Here is an 18,538-nt window from a genome sequence, read left to right on the forward strand (position 1 = left end):
ATATTTAGGTTTAAAGTATATGTAGTTTTGAAGTGATACTCCTTTTAGATTGTCTTTTTTTGAGAGACGTCTCATTTCATATCAGAGGCTCTTGGTTGAAGGATAATTTTATAATTAATGTCATGAAAATTTTAGGTTTAAGTGTAAATGAAATTTATACCTAGGCTACATTAGCAAATGAATTAATGCTAGCATATCAGCTAATATTAGCCTGTTTTGGCAGTTATGCTTTATCAGGTAATGTTAGTTAAAAACATACAACACTGCAACAGTTACAACTAAAAGCCCAAACTATACTGAAAGATTCTTTTTAGCTCGTTTTTAAAAGAATTAACAAAATAAAGCACACACTAATGTGGTAAAGTCAGCATGTTCGTTAGATCTGTATTTATAATTTTAATCAAACGTAAGCAGAAAATTTAGAAAAGGGTAAAAGAAATGAAAAACTTGAGAGTCAAATGCCTTTTGATTGGATACCGGCGTGCAGTAAAGCTTGAAGATGGTTTAAACGTAAAAAATATATATATTTAATTAGAAAGGAAAGAGCCTAACATTAAACACGGTCATATTTGTTCGGTAATCCGTTTACGCATTCAGTAAAACCTTCATTTCGTAGAAGCTATTCGTCTTTGTGCAGTTGTGACAAGTCTCTCTGCCTTGCAGGGTGGGTGGGTGCTGAATTTTGGGGGGCTGTGGTATGCTGAACAAACACTGAGGCAGAGACCAGTGGTTTTACAAAAGTGAAAAAGGCATCCATGACTAACTGTGGCCAAGCCAAGACCGCCTTGGTCACGCTCCAAACCAAAAGGAGAGCATCCCGACTGGGACGCATTCCTCCGTCCTCCGTTTACCCTGCACCACCAGCAGCTGAGTCTGGGATAAATTCTGTGGCTACTAAACCATGAGTATTTGTGGAGCGAGTATAAACGCCCGTGTGTGACCTTCACATTTCTCGTGCTTATGTAGCGTGCATGTGTAGGTACGCAAGTAAACAAAGGAAGATGATAAATGTATATTTCTGCTGCAGCGCCCCGCAGAGAAACATCTGCATTGCAAATAGCTTCGCAGCCATGAGTATTTAAAACTTCTGACCACATGACTGTCATCAGCGCAGCGACACTGCAGAGAAGTGACAAGACGCAAGCCGATCCCCTCCACCGACAGACTACAGCTTAATGTTCCATCTGACATTCATAAAACAAACAGCTTTTGCTTCAATCTCAGATCGAAAAACAGCTTCCAACACATGTGCGGCTTCTGCTGCTCCACAAATTGGAGGGCACTCATTTTCTTGTCCAGTGCTCCAAACGCTACCGTCCTTGTGCCTGGTGAGAAAACTCATTTGTTGTAGAATAACTCACATAGAAGACTATTCTATTCTAGACGCTGGTGACAAGATAGCAGCAGGGGCAATTAACTTAACCTTCCAATGGATTTATAGCTAAAGCATACATCTTGGCCCAAAGCAGCCAGGTTATTGGCTGTATTGTGTTTCTTGTCATTTTCCTCTGCAGGTGTAGGAGTATCCTTGTCAGGAAGCCGCAGTCTGGATCTGCAGAGGGCAGAGAGCCAGGGCTCGGGGCCAAAGAGGCCACTGGCAGCTCATTGTGACGATGACAAACTGAGCACATGCTTAAAAAAAAAAAAAAAAGTAATTCTTCATCCAATATCTGTGCGAGCGTTATAAATAGGATCTATATAACCGCGAGGCGCCTAAATTACATGTTCAACTTTGTCTGCCCTTCAGGGAATAATGGAGGGATTTTACATAGGAATGAAACAAATGTATTGCTTTTATGTGGTGGTGAATCTGTAAGTAACATTTTTTACATTTACACAAAGGAATACAGTTAAATATTTAACGACTGAATGTAAAAAAAAAAAAAAGTTAATTTCTTGTAAATGTATCATTTAAAAATCCCTCTTCACGTAGAAACAGCTGTACAGTATATATAACATGTTTCCTCACCTATACACAGATTTACTGAAGGATTTGGTGTGCATACTGAGTAAATTTCTCTTTCATGCACTCAGGGGGAAGAGCACATCAGGGGCTTCTAATTAGATGATGACCCTGCTCTACCTCTTGAGTCACAGCCGCCCACAATCAATTAATCTAATAACCCAACTGGCTAAGAGTTTCTCAGAAAGCATCACTTCTTTATTGCTGGAGTTAACTTTTTTTTTTTTTTTTTCGTTTTTCCACTTGCAGCAGTTTATTTCACAATGTTGCAGCTGTACCCCTGACCACAACCAAGGAGGTATTTTAGCTGTGTTGGGAAATAATGAGGATTTGTATTTTTTTTTTTCCTCCCACCAAAAGCAGCGTGAGAGCGAGCTCTTTAGTGGTTCTATAGAAACATAGCAGAGGGGCTTTCCCCAGCCAGAGGGGCATTTTAATGTTTTGTGAAAAAAATAAGCTCAGTTCGATTAAATTTTAATTCTAATATACCGTATTTATCCCAAAGGGAAATTTGATGTCGTCATAACTCCTATCCTCCAGGTTTTTGTGGACCATAGTGCTGTAGGCAGAAAGGATCTCCGGAAGCAGCCAATGTCGCAATCAATCATAATATGACAGTATCATAGCCCTCATGACATGCCAACAGCTCAGTTTCCAGGTGCAGAGGCTATATTCAACAATAACATGCCATGAGTGACACCATTAGTTGTTGGTAAGCATCGCTAATCCCCCTCATTTGCATTTGCCACTCTGCCTTAAATTTCTGTCTGGCCGTATGATAGAAAGCCAAGCAGAGAGATGTTGGAGTTGGGGATCTGAACTTTACCCATCATGATCTAGATGCTTTGAATTTCATTCTCCCTCTGCTCTTTGGTCCTACTATGTATCCACAAAGCTTCCTTTTCAATTTTTCAGGATTTTTTTTTTAAATGATACCTCAGGTTTTATCTGAGCTTGTAATTTGTTAATCAGTCGCTCCCAGTTTTAAAAACAATACCTCGTTGACAAGGTTGCACATAATAAAACGGTCTAAAATTAAAGTAGTAAGAGCAAAACATCCAGAACCAGAGGACATAACTGTCCAACCATGCAATGGCTCAAGCAAAAACGTATGAACAAAAGTCAAGAAAACGAATAAATCTGAATAACACGAGTACTCTAACATGTCACCATGAGCAGCGCAATTCCAGAATGCTGATCCTGCCTTTCTTATATAATTTTAGAGGAGCACATTGCAGAGAAACTTTACAAATTATATATATATCTATGCAAACAGATGCTTTATCATTTCCTGCATAATTCATAAAATTAAAAGGCTGATTTTTTTTAGAACAGTTCTTTGACCAACATTTATTCTAAATGCCCAGTAGATACCAACAGGAGCTGCTCACACCGTTTCATGGAAGCACTCACAAACTTTGATTGGTTTTCAATTCCTATGAAGTTCTGCTAATGATCAACATGGTTTTCTTCTCTGCCCCTGACAGCTACAGTTTTTTTTTTTTTTTTTTTCTGTGATAAAGTCAGAATCTTAAGCAGAGGAGGGAAAAACAACTGACACTAAGCCACCAAATACTGGTAAGTAATTCCACCATACCACTAACATGCAACATCAGTTAAGTTTAGGGAAATACAACCAAAAGCATTTAAGGTATTCTTTTATTTATATATATATATATATATATATATAAATTCAAAATCAAGTTTAATGAAAATGTGTGGAAACAGATGCTGAACATGACGGGGTTTTTTTTTATGAAATTATGTGATTTAAAGATTACACTCAATTTCCTTTCATCACAATTTCAAACTATTTGTTGTTATTTGACAGTTCTCTATATAAATTTAGACAACTGGTTCACATTATAGTTTTCCCTCTTTACTGAACACAACAGAAATCATAGTGACAAACATTTCCTTACTCCGTCAGAGCGACTTTCATCCGTTTTCTCCATTTCCCTCATTGTTTCTCTTTTGTTCCGTCTTATTATCGTTCCTTAATTAGCTCATATCTGTTCACACTCATTAGCTACAGCATTGCACCATATGGCATGCTGAAGATTTCCAAATATAAAATCAGAATACCAGTTAAACAACTGTTTTCACCGAATATGTTTGTAAGAAAAGATGCTAACAGCTATATTGCCATCCATGGTATCTTCATTCAAAAACGTATATATTCAGCATTGCCATATTACATTAAAATTAATTCTTTTATCTCCTAATCTCTCCTAATCTTTGAGCTATAGAAGATATAGATAACCTTAGGAGAAACATAAGAGCGATTTGTTGAATTGCAGCAACATATTGCTTTATTATGAGTGCCTCTGAGCGTGGCAACTTAATTCCAAAAGCACTGATGTGTTCGGTGCAACATGTGAAGAGCACTCGAGAAGGTTTGAGAAGTGGGCTTATTATTTGTCAAGAGCTTGTTAAAAGGTGACCCGTGGCAAAAACAAGAGAATCTACACGTTCTCAAACACCCAATAATAGCCAACATTTATGCAATATACAATGATGTAGAAGTGCAGAACATCTAGATGCCAACATACAAACTCATGCAACCACATTGGGTACACAGCAGCCCGTAGATGCCCAGTGCAAGGACACTCAAACCTTCGCACACATTCAGATGTGACTGCATAGCTCCTCACTGATGGGAAAGTTTCATAGTATACATATTTTTACCCAAAGAGGAAGTGCAGCTCCTCTTTCACACTTCTTTCACTTCACATATGGAATGTCTTAAAATAGCTTCTCCTTTATTCCATCTATACCTGGATACTGCTAAGTTTTGCATTCATACGTGGTTCTATCTCCCGCAGCACCATATGATCCTTCAGCATCAGTTTAATATATAATATAATCATGCCCAGTCCAATACCAAGCTGAAAGGATGAGGTGACAAATATATGAACAAAGCCAGATCTCAGAGTTGCGTGTTGGATTGGATCATGGAGGAAATCTCCAAGTAGAGGTAAACTTTAGACTCTGGACAAAGACGGATCATCCACTGGATCCAAATGAATATGCAGCTCATTTTTTAGGTCTTGCATCTGTTAGTCATTCATGAGAAACTGCTCTGCCGCCCACAGCTAGAATTCCTATTCATTGGAGTTATGATTTATGTCACCCTTAACTAATCAAGGGTATGATCATTAGTCAGGGGATGTGCAGAGGGTGAAAGCCATGGCAGTTCGGTGGAGAGTTGTATCTTATACAGTGTTTCTCTTGCATTTTATGGCTTAGGTTAAGGATAAGAAATGACTGCAGGTACACCTCCTCGCCGCTCACTGGTGTTTGCCGAGGCATTTTGTGAAATTTGTTTAAAATGCAATATTCTTTTCAAGACTTCTTCATAATCAACTGGGTTGATTTTTTTTATCCACTGTTAGAACTTTGTTCCTTAGGATGGGGGATTTCTGCAAAGTCATGATGCAATCTGCAGGACTTAGACTTTCTTAGAAAAAAAACTGTTTGCAAAATCTGTTCACAAGTATTTTGTCCAAGTCAGAGTTAAGTCAAATCAGAGGTATAATGAGGCCAAATTGTACTGCAGTTTCTAGTCTCCTCAGATTAATCTAATATTGTCACATCGGATGCATCTGGTCTCCCTAAAATACAGAATTGATGGATGGTTTATTATTATTATTAAACTTAATTTAAAACACAGGAATTGGTTGCAGTTTCGTTGTTAGACAAAAGACTAGGCCAGAATGTAAGGCTTATGTCACTAAAAAGAAAACCAGTGAATTTTTGGTCAAGACCTTTTTTTTTAGAATGTCAAATATTTATTTATATATTTTGTGTAGATTATATTCTCACATGCGATGGTAATTTAGCAGAATAATTTTCAAATTAATAGTAGCAGAATAAATGTTAATATAAATAATATATTAAAGAAATCAAACACCTCTCATTTTTTTAGACATTCAAGTCTAAATTTCATTGATGTTTAGGATCAACTGATAGCACTGCAGTTGTTCATTAATCAATTATTCCTCACAAAAACAACTTCCCTAATTCTTATGCACGCAGTCTTAATAATTGCACATTTGTTACAAACTTGGAAGCAGCAGTTGGCTCCTTTTAATGGCCTTTACCTGCTGACCAACATCACAGAAAACCTTATCTAGCATAATCACCATCCATTATATGATTAGAGCTACTCAAATGATCTACACATACTGGCTTACCTTAACCCCTGATTACATGAGACAGGCTTTATGAAACTTGGGTATCAAACTTTGAGTCTTACTCAAATTTAAACCATCTTTTTTACTTTTATCCCAATTCCCCATCTCATCTTTTTACTGAATGACATAAATGACGGTGAATTGATTCTGTGTTATAGTATAATTTGGATTGGTTTGGATATAACTAAACATGTTTCTATTGATAAAAACTTCAAAATGTAAGATTCCCTGACAGATTCTCCAAATTTGTAACTGTGCTTGTTCTTTCTGATTTCACTTCACCACGGCCACTACTTCTGACACGATGAATTGGAAATCCACAAAAAGAGGAGACGACCGCACTGCATGTGAAAACAGCACAGGAAGTGGATGGAGTACAAAAGGTCAGAACTCGAGGAATGTGCTGCTCGTAGCCAGGCTCCGTCTATTTATGACAAGCTTAGCCATTCGGATGTCTACTTGGTGAATGGCCAGCTTGAACCTTACAAGAATGGAGGCAGAGATAGAGCAGGGACTGGGGGGAGGCACTTATGGTGGGTTCCTGTGTGATTAGAAGATGTTAACAAAGGCTGTTGGTGTTATCCAGTAAGGTTCTGCACACTGAATCTGCCCAGATCAATGTGATTATCTCTCAGCTATTGCTAATTAGAGTCATTAATTCACAATGCAAGCAGGAAACGGCACACACTTTCGCTTTCTCCTTTGGCTGATCTCGCCTTTCTCTGAAATGGCTCCGAGTGTGCACAGCCTCTTGGATAAGGTCTGTGTGTTGGCCACACTTCAGTCGAGATTCTCATCTGCACATAATTCACTTTCAAAGGGCAGAGAGGGCGGCAAAGAGAATCCTTAATTGCGCCGCCACAGTGTCCAACATAGACAAATGTTTATATCTTGGCCCGCTAATGAGAAACCAATAACGGATGCGAAAAGCATTCTAAGCCCCCCCACGGGTATGCATGGACATGACAATGAGAAACAGGCCATATTGGAGAACTTCACCTCATTCATCAATAGTCCTCATGTCCAGTCCTGGAATACTCCACTTAGGCTACCCACTGATGCAGCAATAAATCTGTCCTACAGAATGTGTCTATGTCTCCATCAGATTGATCCTTGGGCGAGGCAGGAGGTCTTCAAACTGCTACAGTCAAACTCTTGACAGCCTTTTAGGGTGCAGAAAAGAGGCAGCATTTACTTTCAAATAAAACCAAACTGGATCAATATCCCAAATGGGGGTGGGGGGGCAGGGGGGGGGACACCATGCAGTGACTTTTTGACTTGAAAACATATAAATTTGTGTCATAGTATTCACTCAAACATTAAAGTTTCTCAACATCTGATACAGGCTGTCAGTACGTCGCAGAGCAAATGTAACAGCAACTCCTTCAAGATGCACTTTTATGTAATGCCCTTGTGAGTTTTTAGCGTCCTCGTATAAAATGGACAAGAAGTTCCAGGGCAAAGAAATGAACAGCATACTACAGAACGCGCAAGAGAATATCTCCTCATCTCATCTGTCCCCCACTGTTCACTGCGGTGGTGGTGGTGGGCCCGTAACAGCGGAGTGTCAGTCCGGCCAGTGAAACGCCACGCTTTTATCTCCCAGTGGCGGAGGAGGAGGAAAATAAGGGTCCTTCAAAGGGCTGAGGTCATTTCCTGTGCCTCATGGCTGCGACAGAAAAAAAAAATAATGTCTTCATTCGGTCGGCCCTGCTTTATTTCAAATGTCGACACCGCCGTTTAAGAGGGCCCTTGTGGGCAAATGAGCACTTTTGTGTCGTCGCAATCTATCCCCTTTTTCCCCACTCCTCTCACCATTTTCAACCCCCCCCCCTCTGCTTCGTCTTTGATGTAAACCTAAAAACATGGTTGTATTTTTTTTTTTTTAAGTATGTGTAAAAGTGCAGGGGCAGTTATACAGATGACAGACCATGAGAGGGAGTAGGTAAAAACAGGCAAAGAGGAGATGTGCAAGGCTGCAGAGGAGCATGAGAGCGACAGTGTGAAATTAAGAGCTGAATGGTTCCTCTCATCCACAGCCCTCTACAGCCCCAAAGCCCTTTCATAACTTCCTGTTTTTCTCTGAACTGGGAAGCATCCAAAGCACATGTGTGTAAGTAGGAATGCACTGTTCACATGCAACTGATATTGTGTGTGCGCAATAAAGTAACGCAGCAGTGAGCGAGTGAGTCAGAACTGGCAAGATAGAGAGGCTGAATGAAGGGCCTGCGTGGTGCGGTGGTGGAGGAGAGCAGCCGGAGCAGGCAGACAGGCTCACATGCTGGGATGTTAGGAGGAAGAGTGATAGATCTATTGCATGGCCACTGTTGCTGCAAGAGCAGAACACACCTCGGGCAGATGGATGGGGAGTGCGTGTGGGGGTACGATTAATCTCTGCGAGTGTGCCCTTTGTGTTGGAGTGCGTGGGAGAGTTGTATTACACGGTCTTGGAGTGTAGTGCTGGAGATGCGGTACTTCAAACGGGGCTTTACAGTACTTCTACGGCTACTGAAGGGCAAACGTAGCAGACGGATGTATGGTAGAGGAAAAGAGGAATGCATGTTCATGTTGGTGCGTGGGCATTTGTCACGGTTTGTTTGTTTGTTTGTGCTCCGGAATACACCTGACCTGTAAGCACAGAAAGCATCGACACTTGTTTTTGTTTTTTTATTTTATTCTGAAACACTCCCACTCCTATGATTCTACCAAACATCTCACCCAGTATCCTTTCTTCCATCTTTATTGTTGTTCGGTTTATTTCTCTTTTATAGCCTCTTTTACTGGCGAAACACAAAGGTTCCACTATAACACAACCTTAAAATGCTCACATAGAGGAAATACGCTTTAGTAGGTACAGCTAATTAGAAAATGCTTCTAATCGTTTGATATTTCAAATGGCAAATCAGCCAATTACATGGCAGCAACTGAAATAATTTACACGCGGTAAAGAAGACTTAATAGAGTTCACACTCAGAATGGGTTAAGGAAGGAGAGTTATGTAACTTTAAAGTAGCATGATTGTTGTTGGCAGACAGGCTGCTCTGACAAGTTCAGAAAGGGCTCATCTACTTGTATTTTCACTCACAACCATCGTTCAGGTTTTACAGAGGATTATATGGAAAAGGTAAAGTATCCAGCTACTACAGCTGTGCGTACAAAACTACCAAGCTGATATAAGAGTTCAGAAGAGAGAAACCAGACTGGTTTGAAGTGGTAGAAAGAAAAAAAAGTAGGTGTACATTTTACGACAAAGGTACGGAGAATACCATCTCCGAACTCACAGCAGGTCAAAATGTTGAAGCGGACCACAAAGCGTGCGACTTATATCAACCAAGAACAGGAGTTAGAGGATACGATTCATACAGTTTAACCAAAATTGGACAATAACGTCTTGAAAACATATTTCTTGAAGTTTCAGCCTTTATACTCAGCTGGTAGGTCAAAAATTTGGCATAAGCAATATGAAAGCATGCATCTTTTCTCCATTTTTTGCGGTTCAGACTTATGTAAGGTGCGGGGGATATTTTACTGAATAAAACAATTTCATAAAAATGTAAGATGTGTGACAAATGCACACATATCTGTGCTCTCTCATTTGCCATATTTATACATATGCATCCAAGTCAAAGTAACAGGAAATAAATATCTCTTTAAGTATTAGCTGCAATACTAATGAAAAAATATTTATTTTTTTATACTTGCAAGTAATAGATGTTGCTTTCATGTTTAGATTAGGTGATGTTTTATATACTTATTTGAAACATCTTAGCTTATATCAAAGAAAAAAAAATGGCATTCTTACTCAAGTTTATCAGACCCTAAAAGTGACAAAATTGTTCACAACATTCTGTGTGCATGGACGACTGTTAAAAAGAGTTAAAAGGTTAGTGTGTGTTCAGCAAAACATACACTGAATACTGAGTTACTAATAATGTGACTAATGAGGTAAGAAATCCTGAGCATCAAGACATAAAAAGAAAAAGTAAAAATTCAGAAAATTGGGGAGAATAGCAAATTTTCCCACAGCAACTACATAAAACGTGTGTTGTGGCTCTGCCAAGACCTGCCCTGGTAGTACTGCCAATGTTGCGTGTAAAAATAAGTACGTAAAATGTTCCTTCTTTAAGAGGAGCTTGTGTGAATTTTTAATTGTAAAGGCAAAACTCATTCACTTGAACTGCAAAAACACACAAGACAGAAGTGACAGAGGAAAGAGATCACACTGTCTGATGGTGGTTAGTTAACACTAAACAGCAGCAGATCAGGATGATCTGAAAATTTACTTTTGTTTCAAAAATATTAACTGAAAAACTTTCCTTCAAACAAGCATTTACTTTGACATTGACATATTTCTGTAAAAGGAAACAATACAAGCAAGTAAGAAATAGACACAAAGATGGAAATGGGAAAAAAAAATACAATGGACATAATTCAGATTGTCCTCCCAGTAGCGCATCTGATCCTAACCGCGACTCACTGCCAAGGACTGCATTGCTAACCGTTTAAATTCTCTTTTGCTACTAGGACAGTTATTTAACTTTGTCTTCTTCCTCCTGACTAAAAAAAAACTTGACCTTGAATGATATTTTTTGGGAAGTTTTCCATTACATGGAATTGTTTTTCAATTTAAGAATTGAGATTTTCCTTTCATGCTTGCCAAATCCTTCATCTCACATTAGTTTTTGTACTCTTCCTACAAGTCTCGTGTCGATCCGCCGCCCTCTTTCCACTCATAAAATATGCTTGCTTATGTTTGCCTCTTGGCATCTCAGTAGTGTTGCATACCAGGAGGGTGAGTTATGGCAACTGTTGTATCCCACACAACAAAGTACTAAACTAGTTTGAATTTCTTTTTTTTTTTTTTTTTGTACTGTGTGCTGTGCATAACTCCGGTTAGGAGGGCACGGAGAGTTGTAAACATTTCATTTCTTCAGTTTTTCGGACGCAGACCTTCAAAGCGGTTTGTCACCTTGTTTTATAGCGCCACACTTTACAATAATCCCCTTCAATCTGAATTCTACACACAGAACTTTCCTGCCAGCAGGCATTCATTGTGTTGTCTTTATTGTCGAGCAGGACCTGTCAAGATAATCAAACTATATTTTATCCACTAAATACCGGAGTTTTGACCCTGTGAATTGCCTGGTGGGATAACGTCAAATGTGCTGTACGGCAAAGAAGACAGCATCACCTTGAAAGGCCATGCTTCAGAGACTGGGAAACCACAAAAAGCAATTAAAAGTATTGACGAAACTTCAATAGCTCTTTAACAGTGCTGCCAGACACCTTAAGGCGAGCGCCGCGCTATTTTTCTTTTCCTCATTCCTTTAATTCCCACTATTTTACAGCTTTTCCGCTTAAATCTTTGCTGATCTTTATCATTAACAAGTGACTGCCTAAAAACATGTAAACTGCATTATCTGCAGCCTTGCACAGCCTATAGCATAGGCACTGAGAAGATGGGGGTGACAGAAATATTAACCGAGGTTTATCTAGTCCCATCCAGCCTGTTAGCGCTCAAATTACTCAAGAAAGTATATCCAGTTATTTTAAAAATGGAAAAGAAAAAAACAAAAAAAAAAACAAAAAAAAAAAACACATGAAATAAAAAAGTACAAATGGAGGGCCTGGGGCCACTGCTGCCTGTGAAGCAGCGTAGCATCAACCAAGATAAGGTGGTTTCCATGAATTCTTCCTGCAGTGGTAAGTCAGCGGCTCCCTAAATCACTGAGTTACAGCTTGCAGACTCCTTGGCTCAATTTCAATCTATACACAGGCACATATTGCTCCCTAAAGACTGATGGCATACTCAATGAAACAAAGAAAATAAGAACTTACCTTTGCACTGGTTAGTGTTCTTATCGAGAATGGCCTTGGTTGACACTATTTTTCCATACCTGTAGAGACAGAGAGAGAGTGGTCAGCTTACTAAACCCCATGACACTGAAATGTTGGAGCAGTTTATTCAGATCATCAACCTGTGGTCACAGTCATGTCTTATTTTTCATATTATCTGCCATTTAAGTGCAACAAGCAATTTTCAGAGCCGTACAAACGTCAAAAGCCATTGGAAAGAGAAATCACTCGAGGTTAATAACATTATGTGTGTGACCGACTTCAAATGACTGAGCAAGCCTCTGACATTTTAGAGAGCCATCGGACAATTTCAAAAGGTCTGACAGAACACAAATGCTGCAAATGGCCTTTTTTTGTGTTTGCATAGTGTATAGAGTAAATTTAATCCCGACTAATGTCCTTTAAATAATAAAGCTGTAAAACACGTCGAGCAACAGAGCAAACGAAAGGGGAATTGTAAGTGTTATTTTAAGGTTTCCGACTGCTTAAAGTTAAATTGTTTCCAATTTGTATTTTTGAGGTCAGGCAAACAGTCTGCTGGATCGGACAGCAAACCTCGACAACCACGGAGGAAAGCAAAGAGAAAAAAGTAGATGTCCAGTAAGCAACTTCAAACACCGACATGAGTCGAGCTCTGGGTGATGTGCAAAATTGTTGGACTCCAAATGTTGGATCTGTAAGAACTGATTTATTATTTGAAGAAAGCTCCTAAATTAGATTAGGACAACACTCAAGGCCAAAGCTCGTCATAATTTTACTTTTTAAAATCAAATATTACCTTCAGTAAAATCCTGTCTGTTCACTCCCAGTGAACGCCACTTGTGACTGCTTGAGAGAGTGCGAACAGCCAACCAGAATGCAACAGAGGTTAAGAGCTTGTGACCTTCTTCAAATTGCATCATGTTGCAACCACAGCAGATTTGTTGAAGTGGGAGGAAAATGATGCAAACATTTTTTTTCGCAGGAATTTGTATCCAGCCGTCTTCACACTGGGGCCCGGAAAAGTATTTCGTAAATGTAACGTATTTGTGTGAAATTTAAAGTATAAGGTGGTTAAATAATGGTGGTTCAACAAAATACTAAGAGAGAACTGGATATGTATGTAGGCCACGTTTTACAGACTTTTTGATTGCAGTATAACTTCAGAAACATGTCGCAGCTTTTATGCTCAAAAACAAAAATGTTCCAACAGTGACAGGTGGTTTGTTTCTACATGGATTCCAACTTGATCTTTTGGAAATTATATATGACAATTTATTTTAAAAATATAGACCAACATTCACCAACTATTTCTTAGAATTCAGGCAAAGTAAAAAGTTCACTTAATCGGTTACCAAAAAGTTGAAAACGTGGTAAAAAGGCATTTTAAAATCTTCCGTCATCCAAAGCATGGTGTGATCTTAACTTCTGTGATTGGGAATCGTCTAGAAGTTGCCAAATTGTTCACAATATTTTCAAACAATGAATTGTATACCAAAGTAGCTTAGTTATATTCTTGAGTGTCTAAAGAACAATCAATTCTTATGATTTACAAGAATTGGGGAAAAAAAAGGCCACAACATCTCAGTACTTTGATGACAAAAAGTGAAAAAGCTCACGGGTGTGAAAACTTTCGCAAGGCGTTTTAATGGCCCTGAAAGTTTCAGTTTCCAAATTAGATTCCACAAGCGTCCAAAGTTAATCTAAAAACAACTGAATTTAATCATTTTCTTAGCGTAACTTACAGTATTAATCTGCTTAAAGGAGTCTTTGGCCACCAATTGTTGGGTGAAGGTTTGATGTGTAAGCGAATCTCCAAAGCTTAAAAGATTTGCATCAGCTGACCTTTCCTGAGGATAAATGTGAACAAGTCAGAGACCTGACAAGCTAATTAAGGTCTAGTAGAAACCATGAGAGCTCTCTTAATGTGTGGAAAGGTTTGCATGGCGTCCCTTTTCCTTACTCTGAAATGCTATAAAATAACATTTACTTTTGCTAAAGATCAAATAAAGGGAGAGGGGGGGGGGTATTTCAAAATTTAACTAGCTCTAGACCCATAAATATTTATCCCAGATCTCTGTGTGCAACAAAAATTTTGAAACATGAATCAAATGACAGTTATTGTATTTTCCTGTGTCATCTCAAAAGTGCAACATGCTGCATTGTTTGGAGTGTGAAAAGAAAGTGTGTGCCTGAACTTCTTTTGTGCACACAAATATACATCCTTCAGATTATGAGCATTGCGCGTCTGTGTGTGTGTGCGTGTGTGTCTGTGCAGCTGTTTATACAATTACACTTGCGCATTTGGCGTGAGAGTCGAGCAGTTCTTTGTGTGTTGAATGCACATCACAATGAATGAAGAGAGAAAGTGCAGGCTCTTCACGCACACACACACACACACACACACACACACACACCCACGCGCACACACACACACACACACATTCTGTAGGGAAGACGCAGTGGTGCATCCCGGCCCATATTTCACCAGCAGGGGATAATTGTGCCATTTCTCAACGAGTGCCAGAGACTCTATTTACTGCATGCTGCGGTAGGATGGGTGGTGGATATGAACTGATGAGCTCCGAGAGGAAAACTACCAGCTCACGCATGTACACGCGCCGATACAGGGATAAACTCGCACGCATACACAATGAGTACTCACCAATCAGCGCATTGTCTCCCCTCGGCAGATAAAATAGGCCATTTTAGCTATAGGGATCCATAATCTACTTCAACAGAAAAAGGCCCAAGGTGCAGTATTTGATCATACTGAGATACTCTCAAGCATAAGTACACAGAATGAACACAGAGCAAGGAGTGTTCATTTGATTAGAGAACAATCAGGGCTTGAGTAGTGACTGCTGGGAGTCAGACTCTTTCTGAGACGCAACTGAGAAACTGTTACAAGTAAAGACTATGGTTAACATGTCGCACACATCATCGACAAATTAAATACTACAAACCTGCCTAAGAAGATTTTAAACAAACAATAAAAGAATGTGTTTTTTTTTTTAATGGATAAAACACCTTTGATGGCATTGCTATTGGCTTGTTTATCTCTGAATCAGGCTCGATGCACTAGAAGACTGACTGCTAGAATCCTTCCACGCTTTGAAATCTACATGTTGATGCCGTCATGCATATTTGATTTAAAACCGGACAATAATAAACGTCCTAGCAAGTACCACAACCCGACAACAGCTGGTCACCATGGAGGCCGACTTGGCTGGGGGAGTGACCTTCTGACCAAGGGGTTACAGATGTCTTGTCTAGAGATGCAACTGTTTCAGCTCCTAAAATCTGAAAAAAAGATAATATTTCATTGATATTCTTCCAATTTCATAAACAATTTTGTTTTCTTTTTAGCAACTTTAGCTGATGACTAGGTTCAGGCTACAAAGAAACGGGTCCCATTCAGACACAACCAAGCTCTGCAACAGATTCCCATTGTAGCTGATTTCTGTACAGTTATTGTTTATTAGCTCCTAATACTGTGCTAGACTTTTTTTTTTTTTCCTGGACATGTAGCTCAGTTTTAAATGTGCTCTATGACTGAAGAAATAAAATGAAATATTCATATTTTCTATAAGAGTAAATTATTTTCACTTGTGAAAATGACAAGATAAGCCAGATTAGCAAATGATGAGAAACATGATGGGAAACAGTTTCACATAGTAATGTGAAGCCAAAGTGATTGGGTTTCACATCACAGGTAATAGACAACTTTTAAAAACTTATTTTAAACCTGCATTAGGTCAGAAAGGAAACCCTAGTTTACAGACAAAATATGTGCATTAATCATTAATCAAGAGCTTTCAATAAAGTGTAGCACAGGTAAGAATTGGCTCTCATCTGGATTCAAATCACAGGAAATCACCAAATTAATTTGATATATATGGAGCCAAGAAATACCATCAATGTCTTCGTAGGCAAAGCAAAACTAAATGTTATGAAATGCCGACACACAAACTGCAGTGCAAAGAGCGAAAAACAGTCTGTGTCCAAAATATAACAATCCAATCAGCAATTCATTGATAGTCTGGTGTACTGATGCAAACTATTTTTTTTTTTTTTTTGCTTCACACGCAGGTATATTCTCACTGTACACTTTAGAGAAATGTGTGCTTTCAGTCTGGGAAGTAGTTAAAAAGCGCTGTGCTTTTGGCATAAATCGGGGGAAAAGTTCTCATTAAAACTTTGTTTGGACCCTGCAGAAGCAGGAGACAGTAGCTTGTTGATGCCAACTCATCACTGCTAGCCTCATTAAATGTTAAAGATGGCTCATCAATGCACACTATCTTCTGTCCCCATCAAAAAAAAAAAAAAAAAAAAAAACACCACAAAGATGCTGCAGGGAGATGAAAAGGCCTAGCAGCAAGGAGCTTGCTCCAGCCAGCTGAAGGAGACATGCTGGATATGGACGGACGAGGTGATCATATATGAGATGCGTGTGTAGATGTGAACGACCCTGCTGGAGGCTCCTTCGCCTCTCTGCCAGCCAGGCCTGGGGTGGCTTTGATGTGACAGAGGGAGTCCCTGTGAAGCGCAGGTTTAACACTGATGCTGTGGCCAGGATTCAGAGCCTGTCTCCACTAATCCTATTTCAATCACTCTTGCAGCCTCTTATCTCTGACTCTGCTGGCCCACTGCCCTTTCTCTCCCTACAAATCTCCTCTTTTTTTCTTTCCGTTTTTCTCTCTACCCACTTCTACATCCCTCTCTCTCTCTTTTTGTAATTTCTTTGCTTTTGTCCTCCCTCTTCCTCTGTGTAGGAATCCCATAGGAATAGTTCTGATGCAATTTCATATCAACCCGACATAGTGCCAGAGGTGAAATTTATAAAAAAAAATAAACAGAGGCTTTATGAGCTATTTTAAGCTGATGAAAACCTACAAATTGTGTTGGATGTAAAACATGTCATTCATACGACAGCTGTCTGGGCACTGAGATGTGATGAAAATCGAGCTCAGCTTCACTTCTAAAAAGGAGAGCAGCTGCAAGTGCGTGAGCGACAATCCCGGAACTGCATTTCCTTCTTTTCTCACTCTCTCGGTGGATAAAAGGATCCAGGCGTTTTCCATTTCTATCGTTGGGGCTGGGAAGCTGAAGTGGGTCTTAGCTGCATGTGGGCAGTGAGAGAAACCAGGCTGGAGCGGAGCAACACGTCACTGTGGTGCTGCTGGTACGCAGCAAAGCACAGAGCAGAACGATGGAAGGACCACCCAGGTGCTCTGCACACACTTTGCCCGAACGCTCTAGTCAGCATCGCCAAAGGCCTGTGGCTACATCTTTGCGTAATTACTCAACACGGTTTTCATAAGAAAGTCCGGGGAGGTGAGAGGGTGTTTTTTTTTTTTTTTTTATAAATAAGACTAAAACTACATTTACATATTGCAGTTCATCTATGCCTGCAGATGAAGACGAGAGTCTAAGATGCAGGTAATTAGGTTAATATAACTGCAATGAGACACGGCGTATCTTTAACACTCGTAACTCTTAAATGTTTTCATATTTTGTTACCTCGCCACAACAAACTACAAAGTAGGGTTTCACTCGAATTCGACATACATTTGTGTTTGAGAAACTTCTAAAGTACAAAAAATATACGGGGCATTTGTATTTAGCCCCCCCAGGCTAAATACAAATTTAGCCTGGGGGGCTAAATTTGTATTTAGCCCCCAATACAAATAAATACAAATAAAATTTGTATTTACAAGTCAAAGTCTTGTATTTAGACTTGTATTTAGACTTTGACTGGGCCATTTCAACAGATGATTTGATCTAAATTAGGGGTGTTAAAGTTCTTTCCTTGATCATCTTCTCGGCGACTTCTGAATGCATTTGGAGACACTAGATTTTAATAAGAGGTAAAGTGAAGGTATGTTGAATACATACTCCTGTCACACTTTTCAGATTTATGTCTTTGAAAAAATATGTAAAACCATGCATCCATTCCCAACAGCTTCTTAGTTATATGGTGTTTTGTGTTTGTCTAGCACATAAAATTCATGAAAGTTTGTTGCTATAACGTGGCAATAAGCAAAAAAATAATAAAACTACACTATATCCACTGAGTATTTGTTATTTTCATATGGATGGGGATGACTCTAACCAGCCAGATTTAATGTTTGTTCAGCACAGCACATCCAACCCTGTGGGATTTCATAAGCTTAAAACATGCTCCGTTATTAAAAAAGGTGTAGTGATTATGTTAGTGCTGCGGAGCAGGGAAAGATCCTAATATACCTTTTTATTTTTTTGTTGTTGTTTTTTTTAAATATCATAAGAAACTGTCAGAACTTGAAGTTTGCAAAATGAGCAAAGCCCCAGAAAACGATTTGTTTTAGGCTGAGGAGGAACTCCAAGCTGCTCAGCAGCTTCATATCACCAGAAAGTGTACACCATGCAACTGCTCTCAGATATAATGTGAAATAAGAATGAAAATGTTCCACATGTTATTTTTTGTTTTGTTTTCTTATTAACTCTGCGTAAAAAATAAATGAAGTGTTAAATGATAAATGCATTTACTTGTTTATTTCAA

The 18,538-nt window shown here is 39.1% G+C and overlaps 1 protein-coding gene across 1 annotated transcript in view; it reads right to left on the minus strand.

Annotated features, from left to right (window-relative positions):
- Positions 1 to 18,538, minus strand: part of LOC106963197 (RNA-binding motif, single-stranded-interacting protein 3-like) — a 162,319-nt gene that overhangs the window by 72,419 nt on the left and 71,362 nt on the right. The window contains exon 3 of the mRNA XM_015057977.1: positions 11,998 to 12,056. Within this exon, the coding sequence (XP_014913463.1) occupies positions 11,998 to 12,056 (59 nt within the window). The remainder of the gene's footprint in view (positions 1 to 11,997; positions 12,057 to 18,538) is intronic.

Source organism: Poecilia latipinna, unplaced genomic scaffold (assembly GCF_001443285.1).
Source record: "Poecilia latipinna isolate Pla-1442-1.1 unplaced genomic scaffold, P_latipinna-1.0 Scaffold1504, whole genome shotgun sequence".
NCBI lineage: Eukaryota > Metazoa > Chordata > Actinopteri > Cyprinodontiformes > Poeciliidae > Poecilia > Poecilia latipinna.